Source organism: Carassius carassius, chromosome 39, assembly GCF_963082965.1.
Source record: "Carassius carassius chromosome 39, fCarCar2.1, whole genome shotgun sequence".
NCBI classification, from domain to species: domain Eukaryota; kingdom Metazoa; phylum Chordata; class Actinopteri; order Cypriniformes; family Cyprinidae; genus Carassius; species Carassius carassius.
In genome coordinates, this window is record NC_081793.1 from 25414687 (window position 1) to 25428929 (window position 14243).

Below are 14243 nucleotides of genomic sequence, written 5' to 3' on the forward strand. Positions count from 1 at the left end.
ATGTGTGTAATGTCTTCACGTTTCATCAGTCCAAACGTTACAGCTTTTTATTCACCTTTTTATTCAGCTTAAACAGCAATCGTTGGATTATTTTGTCCGCATAAGGTATTTCCTGGCACATCATAAGTTATTACTTCTATTAGTCTATCTTGGTTTTTCTGTGCGTCAAGTATGAATGAAACATGAGAGTGTTGAGCACTCTGTGATGTTCACATCGCCTCATTCTGGATATGAAATATCACGCCATGCACAGACTATCCGGTGTCTTTGAATTAAAGTCTAGATTTATTCATATATGGACATATATGCCCCCTGAAAAAAGTGCAGTGATCGAGTTTAAGAATTATTAAAAGTGTGAGGAGGGGACACATCCCTTGTTTTGCATTGCTGCTATTATAATTTCATAAGTTTTTTGTTTGCATGAAGCACATTTGCTTTTGCAACCCCTTGAGTTTCTTTGAAAAACACTATTCCCACTGAAAGCAACATTCTCTGATGCAGCATAAACTGTAATTTGCAGGTGATAATATCATTAGCTATATGTAACCATAGACATATTTAGTCATGTCTGCTTGCTGCGGTAATTGACAGCATGCAGAATCCTTTAGACTTCTCACATTTACAGTAATTGTGTTTTATAACATTTCTGACCTTTTTAAACCTTGATGAGAGTGTTGTTGGTGCATAGAAAGGGATTAGCATTTCTGCATTCATTAAACTAAATATGCCGCTCGCAACTCCACACTATGATCTTTCACATTTCATAATTAAATGTTTGCGTTTTGTTTTTTGCTGTTTTTTTTAACCAAAGCATTGGCTAAAGAGTCTTATGCTTTTTGGAGTTTAACAACCTTCTATATCACCAAGTACACTCAAAATTTTGTATTTAAGGTTATCCGAGTGCAACTCATTCTTCTGAGAGATAGTAATTAAGCATTAGATATGCTTTTACATTTGCATATTAACTTGTCTACATTCTGCTAATTTAGGATGAATAACTATATTAGACTGCATTGTGAAAGTGTTCGGTCTCCACCGCAGTCACTGCAGATGACTGAATCCAAAGGTATTACATTATGGCAGGTCTTGTTAAACAGTGAAATATTGATTATAACCAGGAGATAATTAGTTACTGACTTACTGTGCCAAGCATCTGTTGTTTTGGTTCTCTGTAAGGAAATTTCATAAATTAGTTCAACCAATAATGAAAAATCTGTCTTCATTTATTCTACCTCATGTTGGTTCGACTTTCATAAAAGATGAAATGGCATGAAAGAATGTCCAATCTACTCTTTTACATTCACTGATGGTGGATGCTGAGAGTAAATTATATTTTTGGGTGAATTGCCATTTTACTTGTGTGGTGTAACATCTTTTAGTGTGAAAGAAAATATGACAAAAAAGGTAAAAAGTGGTTGTCCCACACCACAGAAGCCACAGTGATTGCAAAAACTGACAAAAAAAAATAATTGGGTATTGGTTAACATTGTCAAGGCTAATTCATTTCAGAACAAGCACTTTCTCTCGGAAAAAAACATGCACTGGTGTACAGTAAGTATAGAAACATGTATTAGCAAAATAAACCAGATCAAATTTGTTGGCTTGAACTTAAAAAAAGGGACATTAAGCAATAATGCCATACTCATAATTAAATGTCTTTTGAGATGTCTCCTTTCTTGTGGTATTTTGAAACCATATGAAAATTTTTTAATTGTTTGTCCATCTTATCTTTTCACAGGAGGTTCAACATGGCCGCTGCTGTTTTCTTACATGTTTGTTGCATCTGGGCTTGAACGCGTCAGCGTTCTTACTTGAGTGTTCTTAGAGAGCATGATGTCAATGCATTTCTGCTGCCTTTCGAAGACGAACAACTGAAATATGAACCTCATCCAAGCCTTCTGGACCTCCGGTCCTATGTCTGATTAAATCAAGCCCCTCTAACTACAATCCAAGTGGGGAGAATAAGCAGTAGACGTGGCTGCTGGTTGGTGGCAGTGGAGGACAAGGCGGTGGTGGAGGAGGGGGGTTTGGAAACCATCTATTTCCTTTGGAATATATCATTTGTGGAATACCACTGTGTTCTTGGATTATTGCAGAACATTTGGAGATTTGGTGTAGTTTTTGGAATCATTTTGGAATATTGGGAATTTTGCTCCTGTCCGCAGTCATGAAGGTGAACCCGAGCTCTTGTTTGTGTCCTGTACTTTTGTGCCTATGTTTTCTGGAGAGGGGTTATGAGGCGAGCCATCACAGCCAAGTCAAAATCATTTCGAGGAGCCATAATGCGACTCGCAACCACAACCAGACTAAGGACGGGGAAACAGAGGTCCACCATCGGCCCAAACGCGGATGGATATGGAACCAGTTCTTTGTCTTAGAGGAACACATTGGTCCAGATGCACAGTATGTAGGAAAGGTAAGCATGACATTTTCAATTCTGGTTTGATAATCTGGTTTGCCTGGTATAGTTTGTAGGTTTTAGAGGATTGATGGGCATTTGTCAGCTTGGACGAACAGCTAAACCAGCTTGCCAATGCTGGTAGACCAGGTTGACCAACTTATACCAACTAATTAGTCTTAGCCAATTTTAGTTATTCTACCTGGGTTATGTGAATTAATGATATTATTCATCAATTTACTTACCATCAGTGGTGGAATTAATCCAAGAAAAGATAATGTGTGCAGTTTCTTTTCTTGTGCTGATGTTTCTCTTGAAACAGAAAATAGGTGCAGACATATTGCGAGTTATATACAGTGAGTTTAGAAAATAATCACCCCCCCTCCCCTTTAAAAAATAATCACATTTTGTAGCTTGGCAGCCAGTAATGAAGATGGACACAATTTTTGTTTTATCCAGCTATATTTACTTATAACATCCAAGTGAAAGATAAAAAAACACCAATATGTCAGAAAAAGACCAGAATCGCTAAGTTGGAAAAAAGATCTATGCAATGATGGTAACTAAAGGCTGTAATGAAAGCAAAAGGTGGTTAAAAAAAATATTGACACAAATGGATGATAATTTTTCCAAGTCAGTGGTTCTGTTTTTTTTTTTTTTTTTTTTTTTTTTTGGTGTTATAGCTTTCACTTGGATGTTTTCAGTTGCGGTAAATACAGCTGGATAAAGCAAAAAAAAACTGTGTCCGTCTTCATTTCGGGCTGCAAAGCAACAAAATGTGGATCTTTTAAAGGGGGATGATTATTTTCCATACCCACTGTAACATAAACCTTTAAGTTATGTTACACCAATGAATAATTATTTGCTGCCTGCCATTGGACAAAACAATGGAGCACACATGGCTTTGGTTTGTTGTCCTTGAAGGCAAGGACTTTAAACGGGTTTATCAAAACTCAAATCTGGATTTAAACTAGCATAAGTTGGTTTTGTTTCCCATCCTGACCAGCTGATAAGTGTCCAAAACCCTTTTGAAACCATCAAATATATCAGCCTGGCCATTTTGACTGCCTTTAAGACCAGCAAATACATTGGGCTTGTTGGTGTTATTTTTAACATGGATACAACAGCAGTCTAATGTTGAAACATGTTAGACCCTCATGAACAACATAAATTTTGTAAATCAAGCAAGTAACCTTTTGCTCTTTCTCTGACCTTATTCCTTCACTTGTCTATATCCGCCGGCCTTGATCGATAAAGTCTTTGCAAGGAGTTAGCTTAGCACAGCAAAACAGCAGCTGAGAACTGCAGCTTGACTTATTGTTTCGTGTTTGAGATTTGACAGCCTCCATCACTTTGGCTAGAGTTATGCCGGTTCTCCTGTGTTTGCCTCACAGGCTTGTCGATCTTGTGAAACATGAATTTTGTGTCCATGCCAAATCACAAATAGGGCCATGAATCTATTAGCATTAGCAAGTCAGTCTGGAGTCGATGTGGAAACTTTTGCACTTACCACATTTGGGTGTATTTTACTAAATGAATGCTATAGACTACTTTGGTTTTTTTTATTTTCACACATGACAAGCTTTTGTGCATTAAGGAAGTATTACTTTTGGATGATGACAATATTTCTTCTTCAAATAACATCTTTACTTTGAGTTACTTCTTTACCTAGCTAATAGACTAATTCATTTTATATGTATGTGTCACTTTCACTAACTTTCCCTTCCAAAATGCTGTTTGAAATATTAGACTTTGAAAATATTTGCAAAAATGAAGAAAGTGGCAAATGGATTGCTGAGAGGACATGCCATTTTACTGTCCACCCGAGAAGAACCCAATCATTTCTATCTCGTACATTTTCAAAATTGGGCCATGAATAAATATTATTTAGTTTTTTCATTTTATTTTATTTATTTTGTTATATTTTAACATTTTAAAATAAAATGTGTGAAATTGTCCTGCAATGTAATCTTAATCATACATTAAAGAATCAAATGAAAAACATGTATGTTTAAATGGAAAACAGTTTTTTTTATTATTATTAATTATTTAAATTAAGTAGATTTGATCTTATTATAATTCATATTTATTATTATTTAGTTTTATATTTTGAATATGATTTGGTCATGAATTTAAATTAAATATAAATTTTACACTTCTGTTATACTGGACATTTGAGATTATTATTATTATTATTATTATTATTTAGAATTTATTAACAACAATAAAACAATAATGCAGTTCACACTGCAGTAGCATTAAAATTTACTGCTGAAAAAAAACAAAAATACTGCAAAAATGTGACAAACATATTTATGCAGAAAAAAAGAGAAAAAAAATACACACACACACAAACATCTATATATATATATATATATATATATATATATATATATATATATATATATATATATATATATACAAAAGAATCCATTTGTCAGATATAAACATATATTCATCATCACCAGTACGTTTTCACATAACACTAGCAGTTGAGTGAAAAACACACTGTCACATTCCTTGAACTCCCCAGTACTCAAAAACTGCATTAGGCATTGTAAATTGATTCAATAAGTGTTGTTTAATGGGTACTGTAAGAGTGTTAGCGGGTGGCACTGCTCCATCCCAGTGTCCTCCTTTTATTCTCTTTGTGTATCTCTCTCTCTCTCTCTCTCTCTCTCTCTCTCTCTCTCTCTTTCTGAAGCACAGATTTATTCAGCAGGTCATGTCCATGTGTTTTACGTCTCTTTACTGAAGCGTCACAAAATGAGGCCACAGGAAGCTGGTTAAGTTGTCTGTGTGCAGATTGACTTCTCTTATCTTCAGAAATATGGAAATGTGTGGCAGTTGATCATTATTCAGGTTACTCAAGCATAAGGTAATGCAGGGAAAAGAGCAACTGATGTGCAGACAGAGAAAGAGAGAAAAGCGACCGACATTATTTCTCACTTGCTGTCTTCAAATCATAGTGGAATGATGATATTTATGAGGTGAGCGGTCAGGAAGGGAATGATATGTTGGAATTGAGCAGGCCTGGAGAAAGATATCCGTTAGAATTCATATACATCTTAAAGGCAGCTGCTCAGCGTAGGAAGTATGCAATCTGAAATGTTTTTTTTTACATTATGGATTTATTATTCATTTTTATGTGTTGAATATATGTTTTTAAAAAGATTCTGCAAAGCTTGACATTATATCATGACTGTTGCAGTGTTCGAAAAACTTCTAGTCTAGTGTGTCCACTACTTTTATGATTATAGCAGATTAATGCCCCTGATTCCTGGAGAAGAATAGTGATAAAAAAAATACCAGAAAATACTGCTAATTTAGCTGGTTTATGATGTGACAGACAACATTTCACATCATTCTCTGTGCCTAAATGATTAATACGAAGGATAAAATACAGACCAAGCATAAATTAGTACCGAAACATCCTTTTTTCCTCACCTAAATAAGAATACACCTCAGCATAATTCCAACTTCTGAGCTCATAAGTATAAACTTCCCGTGAGGACCTGAAGGCAACAATGTAAAATTGCCTCTGCAAGAGAAAATCTAGTACAAAAAAGCATCCGTGTGACAATCAGATGAATGAGACGACTATGAAAAAAGGTTTAATTTACATCTTCGTGAGGTTTTAACCGTATAAGCAAACCTGAGTTTTGTATCCGAGCCAAACCAGACTGATAAAAATGGCAGTATTAGTGAGGCTTGTGTGAAGTTTAAAGCCACAGACGGGTGGATTCGTTCATTTCCTGTGGCCTGACATTGTAACTGGAGTGCTACATGGGTATTAAACAGATGGCAGTAATTCAAAATTGCATTACTTCAAAACCGAGCCTTATCGGGTTGCTAATTGCATGCAATAATAATTACTTTTTGTCTTCCTTTATTAGCATATCCGCACAACTGCTTCAGAAGAGCACTGATTGGTTCACTGGCTCCGGCAGGTTGGATTAAGATGCCCTGAAGCCCTCTGGCCAACGCTGCATTCTGTACTCAAACTGTTTACAAAAATTGAACCGAGTTTACAGTGTCAACAGAATATGCTAATCCTCAACGATAAAATGCCATTAAGAGCAAGCAGTTATGAGGGATTTAATTTGACATGCAAAAGGCAAGGTCCCAAGATCGTTAGTGCGGCTAACTCCCTCATATTTAATTACCGCTTCTATCACAGGGGCTGCTAAAATATGGCCATGATGCGAAATGACCCTTAATTAGATCGGCAAAGACTCCAGACAATTAATCCTTCAGCCCCTTCGTTTGTGTGTATGTGTGAGTGGATGTGTTTATTCTGAAGCTCTGCTTAATTAAAACTTGCAGACGCTTGCAGCAGCACAGAAAAAGTTCCCGTGAGGGACAAACTTGAGATGATGGACCATGCCTTCCTTCCAACTGCTCTTTATTTTCTTGCATTCATGTGGTTGAGTGCCTTACTGGTGGCATCCTTATCCTCAAAGTTGGACCAAAGGGACCTGAAAAGCGGTTTCGTCAAGAGACTTGCGCTGTCTTTAGAGGTCGAAGTACAATGTGATTAGAGTAATCACCTCATCAGCAGTCCATGAAACATTTTTTTTTGTTTTGCAGTACCAAAATTTAAGCAGCAGTGCAGTGTTTAACAATTTTCAATACCATTTTGTTCTTTAACAGTAGAATGAAATATGAATGGAAGTCCATATCTCACAACTGTGACTGTTTTTCATAATAAGGACTTTATGTCTTGCAGTGAGACTTTTAGCTTTTACTTATTTCATATCCATTTCACCTGAGGCAGTAACTGGCTTCCAATAAATATATGCTAAAAAAAAATATCATAATAAAACAATTGTATTTAAATTAATAAAAAGTCTATTAATTGTGTGTGTGTGTGTGTGTGTGTGTGTGTGTGTGTGTGTGTGTATTACTATATTAAAATTAAAATGAACTTGTATGTTTGTATTATTATTATTATTAATTGCCATTACAAACTAATTATTCATATAACTGAATTATAATTTAAAATAAATTAATTTAATCTGGACTTTCAATCTGGATTTTAACTATATTTCTTACTGTATAAGCAGAAACATGCTTTCAAATGTTATATGTAATATAAAAAATAATGAAAATAAATAATCTTTTAAAATACAACCTAAAATATATACATGTATACAGTAGCTATGTTAATTTGTGTACTAATATGAACATTAATGTGTATGAATGGTAACATTAAATTAAATGCTAATTATGTATCATTATTATTATTATTATTATTATTATTATTATTATTATTATTATTATGTAAACATTAAATACATTTTCATATTTCAATTAAATGAAAACAGTTGCACTTTTTTCTCAGTTAAGTAACAGCATCAAGGTACCAATTTCAGTCTGTATACTGTGGAAAGTATCCATGCATGTGTAGGAATTCACACTGAAACGTTACTCATCCCCGAGCGATCATCCTCGGCACTGGGAGACTGTAATTCCTCATGTTCTGCATCATGAGACATGTGTAACATGTATGATATATAATGTTTGTGCAGGTGACGGAATATTCAAAGCATTGCAGCTTTATATATGGTCAGACCTTGAAAGAGAAATAGTGCAGTTCTAGCTCCGGTCATCCAGGGTCTTTTTGCAAAAGGGTCCTTGAAGAACTTCAGTCTTGGCCTATGTGACGCGCATACATTACCCAAGAGAAAGAAGAGACAGAGACACAGAGAATCCTGTGATCCTCTCTTTAGCCGTACAAGCAAAAATCCTTCTCGGATTCTATAATCTTGCATTTTTAATCTTGTGATTCTTTGGTAGGAACCAGAAAATTAGGCTGGATTAGTGTCTTGAGAGATCTTCTAATTCTGGAGGGTCTGATGTCATGGAGTAAACCAGTCATGCAGTAACTTAAATTTACATGCATATAGACGTAATGTACATGTAACTATAGGCATGCATACATATGTGCATATGCATATAGATATAGCTCTTTCTCTATATATATATATTTCCGTATATAGCTCTGTCTGTATACATATGCAAATAATATTACACATACTCCTTAATAATTAGTAATTAACATCAAAATCGGCTAGAAGGATGGCAAATGTGTGTTTCTCCATTGGTGACTGGCTATAAGTTTTGTTTCGTTTTTGTTTAGTTTTTTGCCTATGAAGGTCTTTTACTAGGTTTACATAAATGGTTTAAGCATATTTCGACATAATATGTCCAAAAAACCCTCTCCAATGTGTTGTTCCGCTCTGTTCTGCTCTGTCAGTGTTACAGGTCTTGACATCCTCTGATACAAAAGGTGTTTGGATGTTTTATTCTTATGGTTATGTATGAATGGTCCCCTGGCAGAAACAAGCAACCGTTTCCACTTTGAGCAGCACGGGTGGGGAAGCAAAAGTGTTCAAGGCTAAACTTTAGAGTTTTTCTTTATGCAATTTCAGCTAAAATGCAAATATGTAGGTATATTTTCAACACCGTTTGAGAGAGTCAGTCCCATTTTACAAGCATTATTCTTTTAAGGTGACAATCTTTCCTCTGTAAAGCAAAGATAATCTGGTGTTCCCCTCATAATGCATTTTCTTTTTAAAATACATGTTCCTGATATTTGTGACCTTTTAGAAAAAAATTCTGCACCTCTAAAACTGCATTCTCTCCTGGGTGGTGTGGCAAATCCTTCTTACTGGATTTTTTTTTTTTTTTTTTTTTTTTATAGTTTATGTCTAATACATCAGCTTATGGAAATAAATGCTGCTTCTGTTGCGTACAAAAACCGATAAAACAAATTGACAAATATTATTTTTTTTAATGTTTTTTTAAAATTATTATTTATTGATTGATTTGCTCTTTGTACTTTTTGTCATGTCTGGTTAAATGTTAAATGGGGTTCTTACATTTCTTTTCAGTGCTAAAACAATCTAGTAATTAAAATCCAAGAAGAAAAAAAAAAAAAAAAACAATACAATAAAAACTAATAACCTTTGGCAGATATTTTGACTGCAAAACTCAATAAAGTTAATTTTCTTTGGATGATTCAGAAGTCTCAATTTTCAGTAAACTTGGATTTCAAAAGTTCTATTTTATTTAAATTAGTGTTTGACAAGCTACAATAAATGTTTTCTGTTGTTGTTGTTGTTGTTGTTGTTGTTTTCTTTTTAAACCACTTTTTATCAAAGTGTTGATTTTTGGCGATCTGCATGAAAACCAATGGAGATCAAATTGATCCAAAACAAAAGTTGCAACAGTTTATGTTTAGCCTTTCTAAAACACATTTACATGTTGAAACTTGGCATGCACATTCATGATCCTAAATAAGAAATATTCACCAGTTTTCATTAAGTAATACATAGTTTAACCAGTATTTCGAGCAGTTTGAAAATCAAACGTCAAACACCAGGAGGTTCAATATTGATTAAGATTTTATGATTCTACTACATATCTCATTTGATTCTATTTATAATTTAAGAGAACATCTGAGACCAAGTGTGTACTTAACCAAATAAAATACGAAAACAGTAAGTCTCCGGCACTATAAAAGAGCAACTTCTAAAAAATAATACTAATAATTAATTTGTCTGGGTTGCGGCTGCACTAAAAAAATTGTTTTTATTTATTTATTTTTTGTGCAGTGTTGTCCAAATGGACCTGATTAGAAAAGTGCAGGCTGGAGAAAATTAAGTGATTATTGAACCACTAACAAAGGCACTGTTCATACACACAGCCACAAACACACACTGATTAAAAGCTCTTCAGATGAAAAAGGGATACGTTTAATCAGAGACAAGTCCACCTTACTGATTGTGAATATAAAGCTCTGTGTTGATTGATGAGTTTACTTTTCTCTTTGACCTCATTCTCCTTCGCTCCTCCTCATACTCCCTCCATCTCCCTCTCCTTCATTCTGTCTCCCTCCCGCGTCTCAAAGACATTCTGTCCTGTTATTGAGGGCTTTTTTCCATCCCACACTCCATCCATCCTGACTCACACTTAATGAGACTTGTCTTCACTCATTTCGCTTTTGCAGCATTTTTTTTTTACTCCAGGTAATGTGATTGCAAACATTATATGGTTAGATACATTAAGTGAATCATACTTGCATGCACTGAGCTGGTAACTTTTCAAAATGATACTTTTATTTGAAATTCTGGAATAATCTCTAAAGCATAGACAAAATCTAAGGAGCTGGAAAGACCAGTTGCTCTCTTCTAACAGGGGAAAAAGAAAAAGTTAATTTGCTGAGTTTCCAAGGTTACAGGGTTGCTGTGAGCATTATTCAGAGGTAACAGTCACTCCTTTTAATGGATGCTGCTGTACAAATGTGAGATTTTTTATTCAAGGTGTCATTTTTGGAGGACATCCTGAGTGCTGATGCTAAAATTCAGAAATACTAAGGTTTTTGATAAAAGAATGATTGAAAAGACAGTAAAAAGTGCATGGATATAAAATCCATTAGTAGAAAAGATATCTGTGTGTTTTTAGGCAGTACATGGGGGGGGGGGGTGCATTTTCTATGCATCCCTACAAAAGATCAGTTTACTTCAACCTGTCCTCCAACCAATACGCTCATATAGGTTGTTTGTCCAAATCCCTGAAATACGACCCATCAGAGCATATACTATAATTGCACCCCTATCGGCTAAAGGTCGTTTTCATATTAATGTTTTGTACTCTTTTATTTGCACTCTAGTATGCGTTTTGTGTAGCTCAGTTGGTAGATTATTGCGTTATACCTTGATATGTCATCATGCTATCATGGGTTTGAGCCCAGGGAACAGACGTGCATGAAAATGTATATGCTCAATAAATCATAATTTAGCATGATTTCTGTGAGGGTTAGGTTTTAAAATATGTAGGAAATACTGTGAGATCGGTGTTAAAAGCCCACACATTGCATTTAAATAAACGTGCGTTTTGATTGGTAATGACGTTATACGTCATTTCATGACGACAGACGCAACGCGATACTGGCATTATTTTTATGCCCGCTAGAGGGCGCTTAACATTAAAACGTAAATATAGGTCGTAATAAGGTGTTTGCACAAACGACCTATATGGTCGTTTTTTGTTGGAGGACAGGCTCGTTTACTTGCAAGGTATATTAATTTTTTTCAGAGAATATATGTTTAATTAATGTTGTTTATCTTAATATAATTTCTTGTTTTAAGCAACAATATAACACAATTTAATGAGGTTTGTTTAAAGCAAGGGGAGAAAATGGTGTTTGCCAATGGAGTAATCTAATGAGTCAAACAGTCTTTAAAACAAATCTTATTTTTCTTTTCTTTCTTTCACAGCATTTGTTTTCATCAAAAAAAGACAACAAAAAAACTTATTTAGTATGTGTAATGAATTAAACCTTCATATTCATCCGGAAGAAGGAGGCGGGAACCGGCGGACAATCAAATGAAACTTTAATTACAAAATAAACACAAAACAGCGCACCAGCCCCTCATGGACGACTGATGCGCACAAAATAAAACCAAAACATAAAATAACGCCCAGGCCTGGTCCTCTCTCGTCCTTCACTGTCGTCGCTCCAGTTTTATATTCTTCCATCTCCTCTGTGGGACTCGAGACCGGTGGTGGGTCGCAGGTGTCGCTTATTTCCCAATCACTCCACCGGCCTCACTCGTATTCCCACATCCCTCTGCCCCGCCCATGGCTGGACTGGCCATTGGCCATTGGGCATTTGCCCGGTGGGCCGACGTGCTTTTTGGGCCGATATATCTCATACTCATATTTTTTTTTTTTTTTTTTTTAACAGCCCATAAAATTTGTACATCGGCGGCCCATTCGTTTTGTTTTGTTTTGCTTAATTGGCGGCGCTGGGTTTGTGCCGGTGTAATGCATTGGTCAAAGTCAGTGTTAGATTTTTTTCTGACAGACCAGCCCATGAAACCCGTAGATCAGCGGCCCATTGGCTCTTTTCTTGATTGACACTGGGCTGGCCCAATCACAACTTTAAACGAGTGAGCGAGCCGCAGCAGTGTCAGTGTGTATCTGTAAAAAAAGATGGAGAAGAAACGCAAGGAATGTGCAGATAAATAGCGTGAAAAAATAGAACCAGGCCCTTAAAGCATACACTGTAAACTGTGTCAAAATATATGTTTTCTGACCTTCATCAGCTCCTGTGGCAGATTATGATAGTGAGGACGGAGGATCAGGAGAGAGATGAGAAAGTGAAGAGCCTGCGGTAAGCATAACTACTTTCAAAACACTTAGGCCATGTCATGAGTGTAGATTATTTCCACATCTGCATAGTTGACGATTACCGCAATTCACTAGAAATTTAATAAGAGGCGTTTGTAAACCATGTTTTCCGCCAAAATAAAAGCTTGATGCAGTTTGCGTCAAAATAAAAGATCATGTGCTTATCTCTTTCAAGTATAGAAATTGGTACAACTAATTAAGAAAGTTTCCTTTATTTTTTTGTGCATTTGTTTTACAAAATATGGCTATTACTGTCATTGGATTAATATTATAACTATTATTATGTATAGGTGTAATGTAAATAGACACTGTAACTAAAAGAGGTTTGAATTTTTCTTTGTTTAATTTGCACACTGAATATGGGTTGGAGCTTTTAATTTTGAACTCTCAAAGTGCACCAGATTAATGAATTTAACATTAAAATGCACAAAATTTTCTCACAGGGGGGCATGCCCCCGAACACCCCTAGAACGACCGAGGACACACCACCATAGTTTTCACAAAAATCCTGTAAGAAACACTGGTATTGCTATGCCAGAGCCACTTATAGCTTGTTTTAGGATTCACCGCTGTGGAGTATAGTTCAACTGTATTAATAAATATAAAATTTTGACTTATTTCATCTGTTAACTCTCACTCGTTCCTATACTCACTCATTACATGGCATTAGTGGTTTTAATGAATAGGAGTTGGTATGCATATAATTAAGGGCGTGCAAAGATGGGTGATGTTTATGATCATATAGTGGGCCGGTCTGGGCAAAAATGCCTGGGCCGATTTTTTGTCCCAGTCCAGCCCTGGCCCCGCCCCACTCGTCACAGTATGATATAGTAATATTTAGTACTGTAATATCTAAAATGTTATATAATGATAACAGCCAGTTAAAACTGAAGGCTATACAATGATAATTTAGGCACAGAAATTTGTGTATCAAATATGATACCTTTTATATTACTTTATTTTTGCAGTTGTAGCAGAAATGACTCGAACCAGACAAATTAAAGAGTCGATCAGGGCTGTGGCTGAAACATGAGCCAAATTCCTCAGTAAGGCAACAGGAAGTCATAAAACACTCTGTGCCACAAGTCCCAAGCAAGATGACCAACCAACCCTTTCACTGAACAGCTTTCAACATTAACACCACTAGAACAATTATTGACAATTTCAATTCAGAGAAGAGATTGTCAAATTTGTTGTTCGTATTTGATAGGCAACGTCGGACATCACGTGTTAACCCATGAGAGTACTACACAGACTGAAATTCCTAAGGGGGGGGGGGGGTGGGGGGGGGCTTTGAACCTCTGGTCTCCACAGAAATCTTTGTCAGATAATGACACAGAAACTGTCTTTTCTACATATATATGGACCAAAATGAACTCCAAAAAGACTTATAAATGAATCAGTCCATCGCTTAACTCCATATTCATTTATATGCTTTTAGTTTTAGCTCTGCTTTTGCTATCAGTCATGCCAGCTTTTAGTATGCTTTTAGTTTGCTTTTAGCTTTGCTTCTTAGCTTTAGCTTTTAGCCATGCTATTTGTCATCACTGTTCTTTGAGCGCGGTTCCAGCGTGCTTCGGCCTGCACGCCTGCTGCTACTTAGCCACGATGAGAAGAAACACCACCTAGTCTCGTCAAACTTTAC

At 35.7% G+C, this 14243-nt stretch overlaps 1 protein-coding gene across 8 annotated transcripts in view; it reads left to right on the forward strand.

Annotated features, from left to right (window-relative positions):
• LOC132121681 (cadherin-18-like) overlaps nt 1-14243 on the forward strand; it is a 214639-nt gene that overhangs the window by 127532 nt on the left and 72864 nt on the right. For 6 of the 8 annotated variants that reach the window (XM_059531347.1, XM_059531346.1, XM_059531349.1 and 3 more), the window contains one exon: nt 1739-2416. The exons of the other annotated variants lie outside the window; for them this stretch is intronic. In XM_059531347.1, coding sequence (XP_059387330.1) covers nt 2168-2416 — 249 coding nt within the window. In that variant the 5' untranslated portion in view covers nt 1739-2167. The remainder of the gene's footprint in view (nt 1-1738; nt 2417-14243) is intronic. 8 annotated transcript variants of the gene reach the window in all.